This window comes from Xiphias gladius, chromosome 15, assembly GCF_016859285.1.
Source record: "Xiphias gladius isolate SHS-SW01 ecotype Sanya breed wild chromosome 15, ASM1685928v1, whole genome shotgun sequence".
Classification (NCBI taxonomy): Eukaryota; Metazoa; Chordata; class Actinopteri; order Istiophoriformes; family Xiphiidae; genus Xiphias; species Xiphias gladius.
In genome coordinates this window covers 15,138,153-15,162,461 of record NC_053414.1, presented here as the reverse complement: position 1 = coordinate 15,162,461, position 24,309 = coordinate 15,138,153, and the positions used below count along the sequence as shown (strand labels likewise).

The window sequence follows — 24,309 nt, the reverse complement described above, 5'->3', positions numbered from 1 at the left end:
TGATATGAGAAATATTTCTTATTCAGGTGGACAGCCAGTGAAATAAATGATGGAATACATCTTACAGAAAGAGTAGAACAGAATGAAACAGATCACCAAGGTTACCATGGCATCCTTCCTTCAGCTGTCGACATTGTTTGGAGGAAGAAAAAACATCTATAAAGCTTTGACATTGTGTACAATGAATTCTTTAGGATACCATTAAGACACTATGTTTTATTCTTTCATTATGTGCAAGGTACAAGTTCATGGCAGAAATTACTATCTAAAGACTGTATGTGCGCATTGCAGTTGAAATACTCGGGGTTTACAGATACTGTAGGGCATTTCCACCTCCAGAATCAGGCTGTTCATCTCAATTTTGGGGCGGGGGTAAAAGGTCGGGTGCCTTCTCGCACAATTTACAACATCTTCCTCTTCTCAAACTCCTACAGAGATGGACAACAGAGAGGAAGAAGAAAAGAAACAACATTAAATGAAGTGCGATAGACAGAAGTGAATGATTTATTCATGCAGAATTCACACAGCTCTGTTTTGATCCCATGTATCAGATCAGCTGTTGAGGGTGGGAAGCAGAGGCGGCTAGAGCTTTGGAGAGCCTTCTTGTTTTTCCTGGAGAGTGCAAATCATGTAGCAAGTACCTGTCAGTAAATTCCAGTTGTCACCATTAAAAAGGTTCACTTCCTGTGATTGTGATTGATAACTGCTACACATCTGCAAAAATCTGATTTATGTGAGATTATAGTTGCTGTGTTTATCAGCACAGTCCAACTGTGTGACTATAAATGAGAAAGCATTATGTTAGCCATTAAAGAGGATGTAGCTATTTACATATTCAATTTTGAAAATATCACACAAACCGCAGGATGATAGACTATGTCGTTCCGCGAGAATTTTCCATTCCACAGGGGGAAAGTAACTTAATGCAAATGTAATTTATCAGGTCTACAGAACACACAAGTACTCATGCACATTCCTCTTTGGCTTGTGGATACTTGAAGGTCTACTGCCACCATGAGGAGAAAATATTTTCTTTTCTTGTTTCTGAAATCTGAAATGCTTGGGAGGCAACCTTGGCCTCTCTAAGCCTGTATTTCTGGGAAGGACGAGATGAGCATGAGACGTTTGGTTAGATTGGAGAGTTGAGGGCTAGTTCACTAAATTTTCCGCATTATAGATGTATAGCTGGGGTAAAGGAGGGAGTGGCAAAGGGATTCAGAAATTAGGGACAAAGCGGTAGAGGAAGTGTGAGGACAAAGAAAGAGGAATAGGATGGAAAGAGTGACATGAAAAAAAATGAGGGTGGTGTCTGTGCCATAAGCAGACCGATGCTTTGTTGGCCCAAGGCAGCAGAACGGTAGCTCAAGAGTACAAGACAGGAATCTTAGCACCAGGGTAAGAGTAAAGTTGTTTGTGACAGAAAGGCAAAAAAAAAAAAAAAAAACAAACGACTTTTTTGTGAGACAGACTCAGACATTTGACAAGACAACTCAAGAGCAAGAGGGGAAGTAAAATGAGAAAAATAGAGGTTGCCACTCAAAAGGGACGGGTGAAAATACATCTGGCTCAAACTGAGGAGAGCGAAGGAAAACATGACGTGAACGAACAGCAAAGACATTTACAAGCTAGCAATGACAACAGCTTTGACACACCTGAGGCCAGATGTATGAGGAGTGCAGGCATCATAAATATGGTCTGTGAGCTGCCTTCGATTTTTTGGAGTTGGAAATTTATTGAAGCAACAGAAACTGGAGATTAATGCTTCTGTTTGTGTGCACACATCTGTATACAGGTGCAAGCATGAATATTGCGCGGGCTAGGATAATGCTATCTGCTGTTGTGATTATGAGTTCCAGATAATATGTATACAAGTAAAAAGTAATAATTATTCCACCTTACATTTGGATTAGGTCCTTCACAGATAAACATAAGTTTTCTGGTATCTTGTCTTTTCATGAGTGGCGGTGAAAATTCCTTTGGATATCACCATTGCATATTTAATTTTGTTCCAAAATTATATATATCGTTTATAAAGTGTTAAAGGCCCAGAACTCATATTTTCTCAGTAGATATCTTTCTGTGAGCGATGGGGACCTACAGGAGCTTTTATTGTATTTAGACATTTCTGTATTTGTTTTTTTATCTTTGCTTTTGTGACTGGCTTGAAGTGGTCAGGGCTCAGTTGGAGAAAGATTATGTCATGGACTTCCATTGTTAAGTAATAATAAAACCAGAATCTGATGACAGGTGTAATATAAGCAAACAACTCAAAAACTCTTGACAGGACTTCTTGAGTGTTAAACTCTTAATTATAAGGGTGTTTTTTAACTTTAACTTTTGCTTAATCAATCATGACTATTTAATGTTATAAAAGGACTACTTAATATACTTAGGGGCTTTAAGTGAATAAGAGCCTGTAAAAAATACATGTGAATAAGAATAACTAATCATATTTTGTGAAGCAAAAATAGAAACAAATGGTTTGCAAAGAAAAGAAAAAAAAGGAGCAAAAGAAATGGTTGAAATCTTGTGTAGGGTCTTGTTAGAAATACAACGTTTCAGTCATGGACCAGCATCAGGTACCAAATTCAGAAATATCTGAACAACAGTATCTTTATAATACAGCCACAAAAAAGCATGCACTAACCAATCAAAGAGAAGCCATATCACAACCACCGGAGAAAATTATAACATCAATAATTGAATAAACATCCTTAAAATGAGATTTTAAAAAAAATGTCAAGATCAATAGAAAATACAATTGAAAAAAGTGAATTGGGAAAAAAATAGATGGGCAATGAAAAATATCTTTATGACCAAACTTCACAACTTTTACTGTTACAAATATATTTTCATGTTAGATATCAGACATGAACTGGTTGTTGTCTGATCTTCTTCCCTAAATCCCATTCTATTTCATGGTTTTATTTTCCTATGTACCTGTCTGCTAGATGTGCATTAGACAACACTTAGTTTGGATAAAGCAAAAAGGTTTCACGTAAAAATATCATTTGGCCTGCCATATTTTACTTTAACCCAACTGTCAAATGTCTAGAAATAAAAATGTTATTATTTTAACAGAGACAGTGGTAATGATATCAGCATGCTGTATCCTGTTTACGCTACAACTGAATTGGCAGTGTGTATCTGTAATTATTATTATGACGAATAGTGTGCCAGGACGTGTTTATGTAACTCTGAGGACAAAAGCATCTTCAGAAGTGTTTGTTCCATTTGATGATGTACCACTTGGAAATAAGAGCATTGTTACTGCAACCAGACACTCCAGTTTACTGAAAACACCTTAAAAATACAGCATATACCTTTTTGATTCTAAAAATACATGCATAAATTTGATGCATAAACGTGCTGTTGACAGAATGTACAGTCTAGACAAGGAGGTGATCGTGTTCAGCTTATCATGTTTTAAGAATAAAAAACATCTGCTGTTGCAATATGCATAATTCATAAACCTCTAATTAAATATACTGACCACGTATCCACTTCTGCAAATTCATGTTTACAACACTCATGTCGAGGCTCATGCAGGCCAGTAGCAGCGGAGATGCTCTCCACCACCTGAACAGCTGTGATTGGGGTTGTGTCCCACACCCAAAGCATTATGCCTACTTCCTTCTGTTACGTGTTATTACTTCGATTACAGCGGTCAATGAGATTAACAGAGATGTATGAACACAACGTGCAGAAAAATGAGCAACAATATAGCACGTTTTTCATCATTACACACAATGATTATGAATTAAACTTGGGGGGGGGGGCGCGCGTGCAAATCTATATTCGCGTGCAGTTGCACCAGCAGTGGTAATGAAAGTGTAAGATGATGAATGGGTGTAATACATGCTTTCACTTTTTATACATCTTGTTAACAGTGCTTCCCTAAAGATAAATTGAAACAAAGAGGCAGTGGAGCCTACTCAGCCACTGTCAACACGCGTTTATTAATTTCTGCCCTTCTCTTCTGACTCTCTTTAGGTTAGAGTAAAAGTTCAATCTCAACCTCGCTACTCCCAGAAAAAAATTAAATTCCTGTTCCCAGTAAACCTTCACGCATTTGTTACTGCTAGGTGATAAATAATGGCACTAAGAGTGACCAGCATCACAAGGTATTTTGTTCTGGAGCCAAAAGACAAGTATTATTACAGTGTTATTACAATGTGATTATATTACCTCATTAGTTATGCTGGACATCAGCTTTTATTAGCTTGCTTATTTATCTGTATAACTGAAACATGATCTCAGTATTTGTTTCTTTGTTTTTAAAGCTAAAGTAAACACATTTTCTATAGTTTATCCATTTCGGCAGTTCTGAGTAAAACACTGGAGAACGGAAATGTATATTTGGCTATTTGTTTTGTTATCAACTTTTTTTTTTCTAATTATCTCTCATAGCCATCATTGTGTTAAAATTTGAATTTGACAGCAACAATACTGAAAATGAAGACTGAAGCCAGAGTCAAGAAAAGAGATGCGAGACAGAAAGAGATGAATGATGAACTGATGAATGAGGCAGAAAAAGCAACAAGCGGGACTTCTGAATCTAATATATTTGGAATTAAAACATTATGTTTTATAAGGAGTTGAAATATTATTTTGAGAACGTTAGCTTGTGGCTGAGCATTTTCAAAATGCCTGTAATGCCTGTAATGCTGAGATTCTAAACACATTGAATAATTCAGGTGTGACATGAATAATTCCAGTCTCTTTCCAAAAAAAAAAGAGGGAAATGCATAACTTTGCTGGCTTTATCTATCTGTCAAAGTAATGGCTTTTTATCATTCATCCAAAGGTGTATGTTACGTACGTCTTTGTTACTGTTTTATTCAGATTTGACGGAATTACCATGGAAACAGGAATTATTACAACAGTTAAACCCAAACTCTTATTCAGACCTGAAAATGACATATAAAACTACCATCAAACTTAAATTGAGAAAGCTTTTGCTATTAATAATAATTCATTTTTTGGCTAGTCTTTTAAAGATTATATACTATAATTATACTATACTATAAACTTGAATATGTGGTCCTGTCCTCTTGCACACCCCATCAAAACAGTACAATAGTCACATTATCATAATTCCTATTGCTATCCTTGTCCATGATAATGTCTGGTTGAGAGAAAGGACTCACCTTGAACATGGTGCTGCCCAGCTGGGCAGGGGACATGCTGACTACTACTCCAGCTGACTGGAGGGCTGCAATCTTCTCCTTGGCTCCACCCTTTCCCCCAGCGATGATGGCGCCGGCGTGGCCCATTCTACGGCCTGGAGGAGCAGTTAGCCCCGCGATGAAGGACACCACAGGTTTTGAATTAGCACCCTGGACGCAGAAGAGGCAGAGAAAGACAAATATGAATGTAAAATTAGGTGAAAATGGATTTAAAAGAAGAATAAGCTCAAGGGAGAATGTGAGGATGTGAGTACAGTTAGCAAAGCAACAAAGTAGATGAGGAGGAAGGAAGGAAGCAAAACAACGTTTGGGGATTTGCAAAAATAGAGAGAATACATTTTGTGCACCTGTATTTTATTCATTCATTAGAAATGAGCCCCATGATAAAAGGCTTGTCTAACCAGCCATCTCTGTCTCAGCCTGCATTATTAAAACAAAGGGTCAATCAAGCCATTTAATTGCATGGGCCGGTGTATGACCAGATAGGGGCTCAGGCTCCTGTCATTTCATATCATCTCATTTCTGAGATGGTACTTAGTCATGCAGGCACTGATTAGCTCAGCGCCTGTCTATGCTGCTTGCTCATTGATGGATGTTACATTCAACAGTTAAGATCATTTCCAAGGTGAAGAGAGCTAATATTTCATCTTCAGCAATAACATCATTACCAGCAAGAGGGACGGAGTGTGTGCGTGCGTGTGTGCACGCGTAAAGCAGCTAATATGAAATATTAGCTGCTGTACATTAGGAATAACAATATAATTGTAGAGGATGGCTTTATGCACACACGCACACACACACACACACACACACACACACACACGCACGCACGCACACACACACACACACACACACACACACACACACACACACACCTGGACTACGCGCTTAGTCCAGGGCTTTCAACAGAGGCTGTGGCTCATCTGGCAGACTGCTTTCAGAGAGTGAACGTGGCATGCTCAACAGCCAAAGCAATACAGCAAGGTCCTTCAAAGGCACCCACTTCTACTACCATTTCAGCTCCAAATTCAAACCGGACACTGGCAGGAACAAGATGGCAGCCACTAATATGAAATAGAGATAATTCTGATAATTAAGACTCGCAGGATGTATATAAGCCAGGGAAATGTTGAGGACCTTGGCTAGAAATGCACTGTTAAGAAGACATTATTACTTGTACAGTTCACAGGGAAATGGAGAGACAGAAGGAATATCACTTTAAAGTGCTCTAAATGTGTTAGTAGCATCTGTTCAATGCTTTGAAAAATGTAAGCACAAAACAAACCACCACCAAACCCGACTCAGTATTCAAAAGTCAAATCACGTTCAGAATAAACAAACCACCTTCATGTGAATCAAGTCTTAAATCTACCTCACATGAAAGGGGTTTAATTACTCTATTAATCCCTGCCTCCCTGGATACCAAGTACTAACAATACATACAGGGAGGGGAGTCATACTACCATTCACTTTACCCGTCTTTTGTCTTCCACTGTTAGCAGTTCAGATATATTACCTTAATTATGCGACCAATAGGGTAGTTCCCCCACCTCTGTGGGCTCACATGACTGGTGGTGGGCTTCGTTCTATAAACATAAAAACAGCCTGCTCCAAAGTAAGGAATTGTATTCACAAGCTTAAAAAGCCGAAGTGATACAATTATATGCCCTTATAAACATGACAGGTAGGCATGAATAAAACTGGAGCCAACTGACACTTTTCTAACCTCAGGCTTCCTCCAGACTACAACCTGCATTAGTTTTCTATGTTTTTTCCATAGAATTACAAGGGGTTTAGTTAAGCTCAATGGAGACAGGTTGGGCTAAAAGTCAAGAGGCTGAAATAGAAGAAGGGAAAAAAAAAAAAAAATTCAGTAAATCTCTGCGGTAGCTTACGTGCCAAATACTCCGACCTACTTGATATGCATGAAGCAAATTGTAATATGTTTTTTCTGTGTAAAATCTATTTCTGACTTCAGAAAGCCTGTGAACCTCTGGTAATGATAGACATACCTTTGATATAGGTGACTTCTTAAGACCATATTATGTTGGCAAGCATCGCAGACACTGATGAAGACTGAACCCTGAAATATGCCCTGCATCATAAAATCTGACAGCAGAGCCTGCTGGGAAGTATAAGCTTGTTTTCTCCAATTTTACAGAATTAAGGTGTCGGTAGATAAACAGTCTGCAGTAACTCAACTGTAACATTGATGGATACTGAAATCAATACTTCTTCACCTTTCTGTTATAATGTGTCTTTCTCAAATGGGATTTCAATATTTTAATGTTGCATGACACAAACCAATTACGACACTGGACCTTTAATTTGAATAAGCATGTGATATAAAATGTGTCCAGTGTGGCAGAATTTGTCAAGTTAATGTCAAGCGTTAAGTGTCTTAAAAAAAGCAAAAAACAAAAAAACAACCTATTTTCTCAATTAACTTTTTACGATGAGTGATGTGGTCCTACATGAACACACATTTTCTGCCAAGACAGTTTTGTCTATTTCCCATGAGATATTAATTTGCTGTAGTGTCTGTGTTCTTCTCACTGTTTTTAAGTGGTTCAGTTGGAAAAAAGGGGACGTTACATACACAGTTTTTTTTTTTAAGTAAACCTAACTAAAATTAGTGTAGTCTACTACAACAGTCCTGCAATAAATCCTCCCTTCAAGAAGATTAGAATGTTCATTTTTCGTTAAAAAATGTTTTAGAGAGGTGCTGATTCAACTGTCTGATCATTTTGGAGGATGTAATTTGTGGGGCTGTTGCTTTGCGTTATACAGAGAGTTGTTTCTGTTGTTTAGCCTACCCTTGTTGTTCACATCAATGAAGTGGACAAAATAATAGAAATATCTGAATCAAAATCGGATGATGGTTGGTAGCCTGATAATCAAACAGAATTGTCATTTCATTTCACTTCAACTAACTTTGTGTTCATGTTGGTCGATTTCTTCTTGGGAAGGGAGGCTTTTTTGTTTTGATTTGTCCTAACCAGTCAGTAGTGACTGTCGTGATGTATCCATCCCACCAAAGTCATTTTCAGTCACCATGGAAGCTTTGGCAGCTGTTGCTAGGGATCACTCAACTTGTGTTGTTTTACAAATGTTGAAGAAATAAGTTGATTTTAAAGTTATTTCTATAAGTCAACTTATAACAACCTGTGCAGCTGTTGCAATATCATGCTCGTCACCTTTTCTGTAGACATTTTTCATGGATGTAGCCAAGTAAGCAGCTAGCTATAAAGGGAGATGGCGTCACAATTGTAATCGCACCAACAAAGCTTTGATTGGTTGGTTATTCCTCCTACTGGCAAAAATAGCGTTCAGTGGGCACAACAGGGGCCTATTTCAATCACTGAATCACTCTGAAGTCTAGAACCAGCTAGTTGGTGGGCTGCTTGCTTATGTGGACCAGGCCACTGTCAATCAGATGTGATTAGTTCACACCTACACAGTCCTGAAGAAGCAGATTGGCTCACTTTTTGAGAGTTAAAGTCTCAATAAATAATGCCTAAGACTGTTTTTTTTCCAAAAAAACAAAAAAACAACCTATTTTCTCAATTAACTTTTTACGATGAGTGATGTGGTCCTACATGAACACACATTTTCTGCCAAGACAGTTTTGTCTATTTCCCATGAGGTATTAATTTGCTGTAGTGTCTGTGTTCTTCTCACTGTTTTTAAGTGGTTCAGTTGGAAAAAAGGGGACGTTACATACACAGTTTTTTTTTTTAAGTAAACCTAACTAAAATTAGTGTAGTCTACTACAACAGTCCTGCAATAAATCCTCCCTTCAAGAAGATTAGAATGTTCATTTTTCGTTAAAAAATGTTTTAGAGAGGTGCTGATTCAACTGTCTGATCATTTTGGAGGATGTAATTTGTGGGGCTGTTGCTTTTGCGTTATACAGAGACTTGTTTCTGTTGTTTAGCCTACCCTTGTTGTTCACATCAATGAAGTGGACAAAATAATAGAAATATCTGAATCAAAATCGGATGATGGTTGGTAGCCTGATAATCAAACAGATTTGTCATTTCATTTCACTTCAACTAACTTTGTGTTCATGTTGGTCGATTTCTTCTTGGGAAGGGAGGCTTTTTTGTTTTGATTTGTCCTAACCAGTCAGTAGTGACTGTCGTGATGTATCCATCCCACCAAAGTCATTTTCAGTCACCTTGGAAGCTTTGGCAGCTGTTGCTAGGGATCACTCAACTTGTGTTGTTTTACAAATGTTGAAGAAATAAGTTGATTTTAAAGTTATTTCTATAAGTCAACTTATAACAACCTGTGCAGCTGTTGCAATATCATGCTCGTCACCTTTTCTGTAGACATTTTTCATGGATGTAGCCAAGTAAGCAGCTAGCTATAAAGGGAGATGGCGTCACAATTGTAATCGCACCAACAAAGCTTTGATTGGTTGGTTATTCCTCCTACTGGCAAAAATAGCGTTCAGTGGGCACAACCGGGGCCTATTTCAATCACTGAATCACTCTGAAGTCTAGAACCAGCTAGTTGGTGGGCTGCTTGCTTATGTGGACCAGGCCACTGTCAATCAGATGTGATTAGTTCACACCTACACAGTCCTGAAGAAGCAGATTGGCTCACTTTTTGAGAGTTAAAGTCTCAATAAATAATGCCTAAGACTGTTTTTTTCCAAAAAAAAACAAAAAAAACCAAAACAAACAAAAACAAGAAAAAAAAAGCGAGGGAGGGAGGGAGTAAAAGCCACTCCTCCTTCATGTCGAAAGGAGCTAGTTTAGACGGTTTGGTCATCTGATTAGGATGCCCCCTGGGCGCCTTCCATAAAAGGTCTTCCGGGCAGGTCCAGTTGGTAGGAGACCCCTGGGTAGACCCAGAAAATGCTGAAGAGATCACATCTGGCCTCGAAACTCCCAGGAGGAGCTGGATAATGTTACTAGGGAGAGGGACGTCTGTGCTGCCGTGCTTTACCTGCTGCCACCGTGACCCGACCTCGGATAAGTGGCAGAAAATGGACGGATTGATGGATGGATGGTTTTTCCCCAAAACTTTAACTTTGGTTTTTGTACATTTTTAAGGCTGCAGCTAACTCATTATCAGTGAATCTGCCAATTATTTTTTCAATTAATCATTCTGTCTATAAAATGGTGATAAATGTTGTTCAAATATCCTACAGACCAGGTTGACTTCTTATTAATTCTGAGTATGTAAAGGTTTGTCTAACCCAAAGATATTCAGTTTACTATTGTGTGACAAAGAAAAGCATCAAGTCCCATTTAGAGATGAAGCTAGCTAGAGAAGTTAGAAACTGCAAAAATTCTGACAATGATTAAAGTGATTATTTGATTATCAAAATAGCTGCCAATTAATTTTCTGTTGATCAACTTATCGATTAACTGACTAATTATTGCAGCTATTTAGTCTTGAATATTTAAGGTTATAGGGAAACATTTAGGATTTAAAAACAAGTTTTCAGGGGATTCAAAAGACCCAGCGACATGAAAGATGGCCAGGTTATTCAGCAATTGTTATTAATAAGGCACTACAAGGTGATAATACTGACCATAAAAGTCTAATTGAGAATTTGTTATTATAACAACCCAGAGTAAACTTTTAATTTTATCATATATGAGTGTGCAGCATGTTGACTGATTTCTCCTGTTAGCTCAAGGCTACAAATTAATATCACAAGTAAAATAAGGAAAGGTTTATCTTGACAACAATTCAATGTGCTGAAGATTTTATAAAGAAACTCATGAATCAGCTAAATATTCTTGATTGTCAAGGTACAGAAAGAATCTATCATCAAGTTGAAGTATTCATTGTTTTGTAATATTTATTTATTTTGAGAGATTTGCCTGAGCTCACCTGCTGCTAATTTCCAGCAACACTGTGCTTCACATTAATACAATATTCACATATGGTAGCTGCCCAAGGTTAGTGTATTGGTGACTTGAATTCAAATGTATTCAAATCAAGGAAAGTTAAGTTTTCTCCAAAGTAAAACCAATGCCTCCAGACTTGTTATGAGCTTTCTCTATTAAAAATAAGGTCCAACGACACTATTTGATGTATGATGTTCTACATAGTTGACTTTCAATGGAAGATCTGCAGCTTACTCCCACATTCTGCTAGCCTTTTTCATGCATGTGTTTCATTTTAACTGTCTCTTGCTGTCAACACTCTGGGTGTTTGGGTGGGTGGGGGTAGGTGTTTGTTCTTTATTTGTCAAGTGAGAGAAGTTATTCTCCTGAGACGCTACTGGGAGATTTGCATGCATTAAAACAGCCGAGGGCAAATCAAATCCATTTCTCAGCTCAAACGCACTATAAGCACATGCATAACACAGAAACAAACCCATATACACTGAAAAATTAACACATTAAAAGTCATCTGAAAGGAGCAAAATGCCAAGTACAGGCCTGGTGAAGTTAAAATGTCAGTTACAAGTTCTCAGCCACTTGCCTCCATAAGCCAATCATCACCGTACTGCTCTTTATCACATGCAGGCATCACAAAAGGCTCGCTGCTCATAAACACTGCAGATTTATAGAACATGCCCTGTGAATCATACCTCCTCCCTATCTGTCACTCCTTATCTTTATCACACAAATCACACAGACACCGAAAACAAAGAGGGAAAGCCTGAGGCTGTGATCAAAAAGAAAGGACACTTTCATAGTTCCACCTTGTTCTCGTTGTACGACGGTTTCAGGTGTTCACTACAGCTGATAGATTTGAAAGGGCATGACAAACAGCTAATTCACAAAAGGATACATTTTTTATACGAACAGATATATCTCCTGAGGTGACGTGTTGTAGCAGAGGATATTACAAGGAGAGTGAAGTGAAATAATCGGTGTCCAGTGTGTTATTTCCTTACAGAGTTGTGCTGTTTAAGGTACTCTGCTGCATTCTCCTCTGCATTGCCTCCAATTTCTCCAATAAGGATGATGCCCTCTGTCTTGGGATCCTGCAGGAACACCTCCAGACAGTCTATGAAGTTTGTACCGTTGAATGGATCACCACCAATACCTTGCAGGAGACAAAGTAAACACTTGTTGTATACTCAAGACTCTCAAAGGATAATTCCTTTGAACATCTGAGTATCTCATGCCTATTCAGCCTGAGAGTGGAATAAGAAGCAGGTGGAACCCAACTTTATGTTGACATAGTCTGATAATCAACAATGAGATTGTTCACAGTTGGGCCCTGAACAAACAGTATACTTCTGCACAACATCCTACGAACAGATTTTTTTTTTTTTTTTTTTTAATACAGTTGCAAACAAAAATCTGAAAATGTGTTTTTTTTGGTCATTATTGGTTAATGTATGTGTGATGATTTTCCCTAAAAACTCTAAATCAATTTGAAATGTGCAGTAACTCATTTTTTGACCACTTGGGAGCAACAGACAAAAGCTTTAGGCAATACATTGATATATTATCACATTTTAAGCTGATACATTTGAAGGTGAACTTGTTAGCAAACAGTTGCCTATTTCCACATCCAGCACACATGGAGCAACATTTGGATTTATTTGAAGTAATGTCTCTGGTATCCTGGCAAATGCAAGTCCAATATTTACTGTCCTTTTACCTCCGTTTTGGTCTTCACCAACTCCTGAGAGAAATATCTGGCTCCTTAGTTGGCAGTTTGGTGCTGAGCAGGTAGTGTACAGTAGCAGTGTTATCAGAGCTTTTTTGCTGTGTAACAGCTGCATCTGGAAAGAACTCTATGAGTGAGGTGAAAGTGAATCAGGATAGAAAAGCTATGGGCCATGCGACCAAAAAAATGAGCTGAACGCACCTTCCATAGAAGTGAGGGGAACTACAGAGGTGATAATTCTCTGTGTTTCACATAAAAGTAGTCATGATTTAATGTTAATATAAATTTATTGATTACTACTTTAAAGTTACTTTAAAGTTAATCTCTAACACACTAAAATGTGCAAAAAAGTGAAGGACTTTGAGTACATTCCAAAGTCACTGTAGATTAGCAACTTTTATGAGAAATAAAGTTAAATTGGACTGAGGTTAAATGAACACCAATATTCAATTTTACTTCAAAGTCACTTCAAAAGTTTGTTTAATGGTAATAACTGTCCCAAACCAACTTAATCTCTGCATGGTAGTTTAATTATGCCCTTACTTTAATACCCAAGGAACATGACTTATGAAGCTTTTCCAAATCACAAGAGCTCAAAAATATATATTTTTAAAAACATTTTTTCACAGGAAATTACACCAGGATCTATAAAAGCTTGGGCAAAACTCCACAAGACAAATCTACACAGACAAAATGTCACTTAAAGTTATATTCATACCATTAAAAAAAAAAAAAAAAAAAAAAACTGGCAACACAAAGAAAAAACATTACATGAATAATAATCAAGAGAACCACACTACCAGCAACAAAGATGACAGTGATATTAAATATTGTACTAGCTGTAATTTGCTGTAGCCCCTAGGTCATACTCGGACTTAATAAGTTGCCAGCAGAACCACCAATAAACCTCCTTAATGAACACTACAGTATTTAATACTGTTGTGGCACTAGCTAGAGGACATCCAATAATTAAAATGTCTAAACAATAATGAAGCCAAGTTATATTTCAGGTAATTTGGGTATCCAACCAGGCCTTTAATATAAATTTACTGGTGGCAAATAAGTTGGCCAAAATCATTTTTCTTCTAAAAAAAAAAAAAAAAAAAAAGGTTAAATCTTATTTACTGTGTTGCCAAGAAATAACAGAGTTGAGTATAATGCTTCTTACAGTATGGTTACATGTTCTAATGAAATTAAAACTATATCTATCTATGTATATATACATAATTTACCAGCTTTTAAAACATTTCAAAAATATTCCCCAGTATTTCATTATATTAAGGCATTGTTTGCAGTATCACTGACACCATCTAAATAAGCTGCCTCATGAAGTTCACATTCAATTGCATCAAAATGGAACATGAATTGGAAAACGAGGCAGCACAAAAAACATTTATTTAGGGTATATAATACTTTGTTGTAATACTCATATAATACTTTATTAGTAGCAAGGTCATTCAGTTTTGAATCCTTGTTTCAATTATGTGACATAGAAAAACAACTTTTACTCCTCTGGTTTGTGCAGGAAAAAAAAAAGAAAATTTGCCTGGCCGTGGATCAGAGATGAAACTCACTTTTCTCATGAGTTTGAGGTCAAAGACAGTTTGAAAAGAAAGTTTTTACTCGCATCTGCGCCACTCAATGTGCCTGTTCAATCTCAATACAGCCCTTCAAAGAAAGCAGCAATTTCAATGCTCAGATCTGAGGGGGATATTCTAAGCGATGATCAGAAAGTTGGTAAGTGCCTTTTAAATACAAAACATCTGTGCTGAAATGCATCGGCATCAGCATCTGATGATTTTTAGTGAAAGGTGAACATGGTAGATCGTATTCGTATTCCTAGTAAGTCCAGTAAGATTTTCATACAGGTTTGTGTGTCTAGAGTAATTATTGAAGACAAAGGTATAGAAAGATTACAACACTGATCTTTTGGTACAATGTCCCTTTTTATGTCTTGTAACTCAGGCTTTAGTTCTTGCCAACATTCACAATTATGTTCAAATTGAATGCAGGGATGTAATCCTGAGAACCTGGTATCAAATGACTATCCAGTCTTCAGGCCAAATGCAGCAGAAACTTTAATAAAATTTTCTATATTATTCTCTGTAAAAATGTCCTCAGTCATCTTCCAACAACCCATGAAGCCATACACAGTTTCATGATAAGTTTCTATTATTCCAATATAAGTACTTGTTTTAATAACTTCCGGATGTAAAACTAAATGCTGTGTTACCTGGTGCTAAATTTAAATTCAATACGCCACAGGTTATTGCAAGCTTACCAACGCAGAGAGACTGGCCCAGGCCGACTTGTGTAGTCTGGTGCACGGCCTCATATGTCAGGGTCCCCGATCTAGACACAATGCCTGAAAGACAGATTAGAAAGATATTTTGTGATGTTATTATTTTCTGGTTAAAACCCTTCTATCCAGCTGTCTTTTTCAGTCAAATGTTGACTGAATTGTTGTTAACATGACAGCAGAAAGAAAAAAGATCACCCTCATAACAGAGCTCTGTAAAATCAGTTGTGTGTATGCTTTGGGAATGATGGCAGTTGATTTACTTTAAAAACAGACTTCCTGTAAAAGGTTCAATGGCCAGTAGCAGCACTCACTGCTGATCAAGCAGAAGCTCAATCTAGGATTTAAGTACTGTGCTGGAAAAAGAAATTAATTTGGGAAGAAAGGTATTAGTATGAATAAGATTTTTTTTTTTCCCCCTCTCTTTTCCATCTGTTTTTGTTGGACAACACTCAGTCAGAATCTAAGGAACCTGTAAGCTGTCACTCAGCAAATATTATTAAATAACCTCTAGCATTTAAAAGGTCATTTATATTTTCATGTATAAATTAAATGCTTAAAAGATCCAAACAAAGAATTTAAATTGTGTGATTTCATAGACAAAATGAGGAAATCTCACCAATTCTTCCTTTCTTGTGAATGTGGCCTGGCATGATCCCAATCTTGCATTCTCCAGGCTGCAAATAAATACATTTGAAATTTTAATTAGAGCAAAGACCATTTACTGTGACATACATGAGATAGGATAACTTCTTTAACTGTTCTTTGTCCAAATGAAAATGTTGCTTTACCTTAAAATCCTGACTGTGTCATTCAACCCAAATACCTGACATTATTAATGCTATCCACCAACACAGAAACAAACACAACCAATAGTATAACAAAATCATGCTCCTTTAAAAGCTTTTAGTTTGTGCAGAATATTAATGCATTAAATATGACCTTAGAGAGGGAGCTTGTGCTTTCAGCCCTCTCAGCCACAAAAAAAAAAAAGTGTGAAAAAACAGTGTGTGTGTGTGTGTGTGTGTGTGTGTGTGTGTGTGTGTGTGTGTGTGTGTGTGTGTGTGTGTGTGTGTGAGAATCTGTGAGCTTACATTGATGACTCCTGGGCAGTTGGGGCCTATGAGGCGGGTGTTGCTCTGGCGTAGGAGTTTATGTTTGACTCGCACCATGTCCTGCTGGGGAATGCCCTCAGTGATGCACACCACCAGGGGTATCTCTGCGTCGATGGCCTCGATGATGGCTGCTGCCGCAAATGGAGGAGGTACATAAATCACAGTGGCATCTGCCCCTGTGCCCTCCTTTGCCTGAGATGAGGAATAAAAGGTATTGGTGGTTTATTAGAATAATGGAAATTCTAAAGCTATGAAATAGTGCCACCTAATGTTCCTTTAAAAATCATCTGCAAAGCTTCACAGTCCTTCACTGGATATTAGCTGCAAATCTGTCAGCTCCATAGTACATACTTAAGTTTTTATCTTTTAATAAACATATATATTTACAACAGATTTTAAAAGGCACAACCACAGATGGATAAGAAGCCATACGTACCTCCTGGACTGAGTTGAAGACTGGCAGGCCGAGGTGCGTCTTACCACCCTTGCCGGGGGAAACACCTCCAACCAACTGGGAGCCATAGTCAAGAGACTGCTGACTGTGAAACGTTCCCTACAAGGAAAGAGGTTATGAGGAGTCAGTGTGCGTATGCGTGTGTAATGAAGTGGGGTACAGCCACTTCTGCAGCGTCAACCTTGAGATATCAGGGAGGAGGAAATACGCTGCCATTCAGGATTAATCACCTGTGCTTCCGAGTAAAGGAATGGATACAGAAGTGAGGCTGGGTTCTTCTAGGGTTGTAGCTACAACTTAAAATATTCAGTGAGAAGGAATCGAAATGTTCTTGACAGATAAATAATGATGTAATGCTAGTTTAATCTCCTCGCAGAACATCTGAAAAACAAATCAAAAGCGGCTTTGGATATTCTCCAATAGTTACTGTGAAATAACTCCCAAGAAAGATAGTTTACGAAAAAGTATTTCATATACTGTCACTTCCATGCAGGCTATAGGGAACCTGTCATGGCTGCCACAGTTGGAGGATTTCATTCCTGACAGTCATGAAGTTGATTCTTTTGCTTCAACCCCAACAGAAACACGTCTAATTTATTAATTAATTTTGCATTTCAAAAGTTTTTCTTAATTTGTCTGGGGAAACCTATCTAAAACTCAGAAATTCCTCATAGAAAGAGTATACAAATTATAATAATCATTATAATTTAACGGACATTACTAACACATATTGTCCATTTTTTGGTGACTTGGTTTCACACTGATCTGGTGAGTTTATGTTGTACTTTCGATAAAATCAGGAACTTCAAAATTTTGGTTGGCAGCAAGCATTTATGGATGTAATTAACCACACAGACACTATGAATGTATCCATGCTTGTAAAAGGTGCAGGACAGTGAAGTTTCACTTTATTCCAAACAGATTTCTCTTTACTACATAACACTACAACCCTGCCAATAATGAATTTGAGGATTTTGATTTTTTTTGTCCCCCATAACATAAACATGTTTGTTAAGAGAATTAAGAATTGTGAGCAAGGTAGATAGTGAGCAGAAACGTTTTAGAGTTGAAAAATAAATTTGTCAGTGCTCTCTGGGGACAACCTTTTATATCTCACAAATCAGTACAAACTCATGGTTTACAGCCAAAACCCACAGATACCAAATATGTCAGAAATACATACAAAATACATACGAAAAAATGCAGAAAACATCTGGAATATTTTAACCTGATAAAAAGGGGCAGTCATTAAAAAACATGGACTAGGCTTAGCTTGAATTTTCATTACTTACCTTGGAAAAAGCAGTTGGACAAAAAAATCTTGTCAAAATGCAGTTTAGGGGTTGAATATTTCAATCAGTGCTAACATCATAAAGCTTCAATGTGTTTTGTTTCCAAGTGTTGGAACAAGCCAACACAAAATGTATAAGTGACACTGTAAGACAGCATGGAATGAGCTGATCTTCCAACCTTAAAGTCACTTAAAGGAAAAATAAGATGAAAACTGGATTTTAAGAAGTTAACACTTACATAAAGTGTTAGTAAAGAGAGGCCAGCTGTTCGTATTTGCAGTCCATAGTGTTCTGCATTTTGGTACAACTATCACCATCAGGGCTCATTTGAAATGAAAATAAGCAATAACAATAAAGGGAGTCGAATGGATTTTGGGAGGTGAAATCATGTCGGTGAATCTCAGTTGTACTTTCCCAGAAAAATCAGTGCATCAAGAAGGTGTAAACTGATTTTCAGCTGCACAAATCAGTGTGCAGTCAAATACTTATTGCTGAATAGAAGCTGAAACAATGTAGATAAAGTAGCCAAAGGTCATAACTAAAAGTGCAAATAAATGACCTGAATTTAAAAATGATTACGAGCCTATTAAGAGGAATTAGAAGCTATGAATCAGCATTTTTTCCCCAAATGTACCCTGCTATCTTTGATGTTTTTGCCAGTCATTTTTATGGCAAATGTTGGGACAGTAAATTTGCAAAATGGCTTGCTTATAAAGCCAGAGAGACACAACTATGTGCACTCAATGGCACTTGCTTCATTTATCATCCTTTTCTAAGTACCCAGAGTGTTCACTATAACTATACTATATTTAATAACCTTTTATTATGTTATAAAGAAAATGGAAGATGAAAATTCAATGTGCACAAGGACAGAGGGGTGGGGATATATATAAAGGGGATATAAATCTGTGAAGTCCATGTTTCTGGCTTGTTGAACACACTTGCCAAGTTTTTTATTCTCCTTAACTTGATGTGGTTCAAAGTGAATCACCTGAGCTTTTCATGCTCTTGAATAACTAAAAGGATCAACAATCCGTCACAAAAAGTTATAATTGTTGCCTGAAACAATGACTATGGGTGGTCATGGGGAAAACACGGAAGTTTAAGTAAAAATGAAAGATCCTTTTCCTGCCCAAAAGAAAGTGAAATAAAACCGAGAACAAATCTGATTTACAGGACTTTAAAGCAAACAAACAAGTCTCAAAATAGTGATATATGGTACATTCCAACTCTATCAACTGATCCAAGGACATTTTTTTAGCTTTTACACAGATTAGGAATATAATCATTAATAATACTACAAATAAAAAAATAAATAAGGAAAAACTAAGTCTTTTCTCAGATCCAGTCTTGACGTTACTCCAAACACTTTTCACTTTGACTCAAATGCTTTAAATTATACTTGACATTTATTTTATTCTTAAAATCTTCAACTTAATTTTACTTTCTTGTAATTCTGTTTTTCTCTACTGTAATCCGACTAATGCTATTCTGTCTGTCATTACATGTTTGTCTGTCTACCCCGAGAGAAGGGACAAGAAAGCCCCTCAGGAATATCTTTAAGTTTTGAAAGAGTCCTGTAGGAATTGAGCAGGTGTTGTGCAGGACGATGAGCTGTCCTGCAGGACTTTTTGTTGCTCTTCCTGAGGCAACAGAGGAGTTTTTCCTTTTTTGAACTGAGGGTCTAAGGATGGAGAGTGTTGTATATCTGTACATATTTTAAAATGCTCTGAGACATACTTGTAACTTGAATCTACATAATTTCGATAGTTGAGTAAACACTTGGTGGAAAATCAATTTTGAAAATATTAACAAGTGATACAAATAATAAACTTTTAGAATCTCACTTCTCTTGTGATCTTAGTCATACAGATAGAATGACACAAAAAATGAGGAATTGTGTGTGTTTGTGAGATTTCGCAACAAGATTACAGAAACCTAATCCGATGTGAAGCAATAATAAAAAAATTCATGTCAAGTCGTCATTACAAACCTGCTTGCCTGTGAAACCTTGGCAGATGACCTTGGTGTTCTTGTTGATGTAGAGGTTCTTTCTTGTTCCTGTATAACAGTGCCTGACTCCACTCTGCTGCACTATTTAGTGAAAGAAAGGAGGTGAAACACAGACAGAGTTTAGGTGACAGATATAAATACACAGTTCAATATTAATCATCAAAACCTTATACAGTCAAGTCTTCCTATCCACTTGTTCAGCGAAAAGGACAATGCATGCGAAATATTTTTTGCATTAATTAAGGTGAGCAAGTACACATAAAGATAAGCTGTCAGTAAAAAAATGGTTTGAAGATGAAGAAAACTCAACAAAATTCAATAATATCAAGCCTTTTACTTTTCACAATGAATGATCTAAGCTTAAATAGAAATCTATTTACTTTTCTTCCAAGAAATTATCCTATTTACTTTTTTTGACCTCTCAGTGTCTTGGCAGCAATCTCTTTGCTCCTGCAACTATCATTTAATGTTGCTGAGCAAAATTTTCAGCCTTTCTTCAGACTTGAGTTTTAGTGCACCTGTGACAACAAACACTCTTGGTTTTTCCTTGTTGTGCAAAATTTTTAATCAAAGACGGTTGCTTTTGCTGTGGAGCTGTTATGGTTTCTACTACTGAAAGAAAATTGACACGAGAACTCATTATGTCTAGTTACACTGACTGATTGGGAGCATTGTGCTATAATTAAATGCAAAAGTTTCCCCAAGCTTCCTGAGTATGATAATGCTATGAGTTTTTTAAAAAGGATACTACTAGCATATTTTGAAGAGTGTAAAATAACATTTGCTGGGTATCTGCATTTCATTAAAACAATATTTTAGAAATGGAATAATACTGCCTCACTAGAGTGCAATGGTGCAGTTCAACATTCGTTAAAGATGCAGTAATCAGTATTTTATACACTGACTTGATATCAAATGACTACATGTTATGTGAGTCACAGGGACAAGCTCACAGAACTGTCACGCAGCTCTAAAGTTTTTTTTTTGTGTTTTTTGTTTTTACTCTTTAAGCTCACTGTTTCGCTTCTCCAGTCCGTACATTTACTGTACTGTTCAGTTCAGTATCACAGCTCTTATAAACTCTGTTTTCAGCAGCTGTAGACAACTGTTTTCAAATCCCAGGATTAGACACGGTAAGTAGCAAGATACATTCTGCTCAAAGTGCAATTGAGGAGGCTCCATCAAGTTTTAAGTCTACTGTGAGACAACTGATAAGACAACGACTTTAAGTTTTGTATAGCAACCTTACATTACAGGTAAAACTAGCAACATGCTGCACTGATCACAACATCACAGACAGACATAGTACATAGTAACTGGTTATACAGATGTTTCCACTGAGCCTTCAATGTGGTTTCATAGATCTTAAACCAAAGCTGTTTCTCTTTGAAATCACTGCCTCAGTGACCTTTTTAATGTGTGTGTGAGTGTGCACACATCACACTGAGGACAAAACTTGTCTTGTTCTAAAATTGGCTAATTCATTTGTTTTCCTTAAGCTAGCAAACACTTCAAAGTAAATTCATAGTATAAAGCTTCATTGTACATAAAGCTATTTTCTTACATTTTATCAAGCATCGATCATTAACCACCCCTGCAAGAAAAAGGCATCAAACATAAGCTACCTGCAAGCATTAAAATTAAAACAAGAAAGTGTCTAATGACTACCCATGACCATCTGTATTATCTTACAGCCAAATAACTTCTTTCAGAAGACTCAACTTTATGAAAAGATTTGACCAAGTAACCTATTTTGGTTTCACGTGTGTGCAGACTGACAAAAGCGCCTGACTAGGCTAACATGTACCGACAGTATTCCCCTTGAATGAACTTTGGTCTTCTTACAGTGCCTCAGTCAGAGACAACTTATCAACGATTTTGTGCAAAGTTCAGTTGCCCACTAAAGCTCAGCGTACTAACAAAGTGACTGTTACTTAACAAACGTTGTCTCTTGATATAAACCAGTGACACCAGCTGTACTCCTGTCAAAGCTCCATTTTAATAAACTTATATGTCAAATCTCTGTAATGCACCGAGTTGTGACCATGAAGGCTGCAGACTGCCCCAACAGCCAATTTGGCTGCTTACAATCACAGCTGGGTGAAAGCTGAACAAGAGTTCAACTGATAAAAACAACTCGAGCAGATCGAATGGTCACGGCACATTTAGTCGAGAGAGAGTGCAAGGTCAAAGATCACCACTTGTCCTGGCCTGGCTGCAGGCTGGCAGGGGGTTAAAGCCTAGGTTTCAGTTGCACGTTAGCCTAAAGCCAGATACTTAGCATGCTGGCTAACTGTCACTGAGCTTTTCCAGTAGATACGGCTGGCAGGCTAACGTGGCTAAGTAGTCTGGAAGCTAACTGACAGCCGACCCAGGGGAGCTTGGCTAGCCAGTGTGAGACTGTGCGAGCGGGCAAAGCTCAGCAAATGTACAACAAAGAGCCAACCAGAATACGCTTCTGTCACAGGAACCGAACTGGCAAACATTTCAAGTGATTAAAACTATAATTTGTTAAAAATACTTACAAAGCAGCCTGGCAAACAACCTGCTGTGCGACATCTTCGGTCATTCACCAATGACACCGGTGGCTGAGGACCTGACACTCGGATTTTAGCTGACTACAAATACCCCCGTGGATTTTTGAATCAGCTTTAAAACGAGTTTGTTTAAAAAACGAGCCGTTTCATATTTATAACTGAGTGACCACGGTTTTTTTTTTTGTGAGCTGTGAATTTGGGGCATAAGACAAATACCGACATTGAAATTATTCCAGGCGATAAAGTAGGCTGCATCGAGTCACATTGACTTCTGGGTAGTGAAGTTCTCCACGGAGCACTTGACAGAAACCTTTGTCAGCACTTGAGGGCGCATCAGTCACAAGGATAATTTAAGTAAATGTCCCCCTGAATATCCATAGCTATGAATAAGAATAAGAATAAGAATAACATATTTAATAAAATTCATTCTTGACCTTGGATACAGTCATTTGGAAAAAAGAATTCTGAACCCAAGGTCCACTAACAAGCTTACTATACTGTAAATTTTAATGAAATATATTTAGTTGTCCATTTCCGTTCAATTTAAGATTAAAATTTTTCACATGCACCCAAGAGTGAGGAATCTCAAGGAATCTTTGCTTCATTGCTTAATTTAAATTTTCACTCTCCGTAATGTCATAATGGTGATTTTGCTCAAAATTGCCCCAAGTCCATTTCTACATTCCTGAATTTATGTCAAAATCCAGCTCAGTGAACGTGATTTTTTTTTTCCAGGATGTCTATGTTGTAAACACAATATTTTTCAAAGGAAATTTTATGTTTATTATTTATTTTTATTTTTTTACGTTTGAGATATAATCAGATTTTATATGACACATTAATCTGTTTGAAAGATTAGTTTTTGTGGGTGGTGTTAACTGAAGAGTCACTGTCACTTTTTATGTTACTTCCTCTTGCAGCCAAGTTATGACATGTAAGGATGGTGAGTTTAACGAAAGAACGGGATTTTCTGCAGTTTGCCAGGAATTTATTTTGCCACTTATGTTGTGTGTGTAATTATAATTATTATGTAAGAGTCAGCGCTTGATAGTGGCTAACTGCAGTTATTCACATTCTGTAATTACGGTTAATAAAAGAGTTTTTATGTACTGGAACTTTGCTTGAGTAATTCTGTTTTGTGAGTTTTTATTTTAAAATATTGTACTTTTTACTTTACTAAATTTAAACTTTTATTTAGATTCTGCTTTTATCAGTGTGTTTATAATACAACATATTGCTGTAGTCAGACTTAACTCTAACCTGACCAGTAAGTACTTTTACTCCACACTACATTTTGCTTTTTAAGATTTGACAAATAAAAATGTACCCTTACTTGTAATAATTGTAATTGGAGTATTTTTCTAATAAGATATTACACATTTCTGAAGTGTCTGAGAAGCTGGCTTATTTCTCTGCTCCTAAAAGTCTCTCTCAATCCTTTTTACTTGAACTCAGTGAAAACCATGGTGTCCCCTGGTCCTGGTCCTTGAGTCCAGAGACTGACTGGTTTTCTATATCAGCTCATCAGCTGCATTCATTGGTTGCCGCCTTGTTCCTGGAGGCCAGATAGTGGCAATATACTGAGTTTTTCCTTTTTTTCCCTTTGGATATTCAATTTCATCTACAGCAAAGTTAAATTTATCGTGTTGAAGACTTACTCATAACACCCACCAACTATCAGCGTACATAATTACATGTACAGTTATTAATAGGCCCATATAAATGAAGCCAAGCACCTTTATAATGCTATTTTAAGGAGAGGAAAATTAAGTCTAAATCTATAATTGCAGCAACATTCAATTTTACAAAAGTATTTT

The 24,309-nt window shown here is 37.1% G+C and overlaps 1 protein-coding gene across 1 annotated transcript; it reads right to left on the bottom strand.

Moving 5' to 3' along the window:
• suclg1 (succinate-CoA ligase GDP/ADP-forming subunit alph) lies at positions 1–22,606 on the bottom strand. The gene is made up of 9 exons (XM_040146201.1): positions 22,481–22,606; positions 19,936–20,036; positions 16,633–16,749; positions 16,176–16,388; positions 15,701–15,758; positions 15,064–15,147; positions 12,058–12,209; positions 5,151–5,339; positions 1–428 (listed from the first exon to the last, which is right to left on the bottom strand). The coding sequence occupies exons 1-9, from the start codon at positions 22,512–22,514 to the stop codon at positions 402–404; spliced, it is 975 nt and encodes a 324-aa protein (XP_040002135.1). The 5' UTR covers positions 22,515–22,606; the 3' UTR covers positions 1–401.
• Between the last annotated feature and the right edge of the window lie 1,703 nt (positions 22,607–24,309).

What these genes read in the sequence shown, in the direction of transcription:
- suclg1 (XM_040146201.1), bottom strand. Translation starts at nt 22,514, where the DNA reads ATGTCGCACAGCAGGTTGTTTGCCAGGCTGCTTT. An exon ending in GTTGTTTGCCAGGCTGCTTT is followed by an intron (nt 20,037 to 22,480) that starts GTAAGTATTTTT and finishes TTCACTAAATAG; the next exon opens with TGCAGCAGAGTGGAGTCAGG. An exon ending in ACTGCCCAGGAGTCATCAAT is followed by an intron (nt 15,759 to 16,175) that starts GTAAGCTCACAG and finishes ATTTATTTGCAG; the next exon opens with CCTGGAGAATGCAAGATTGG.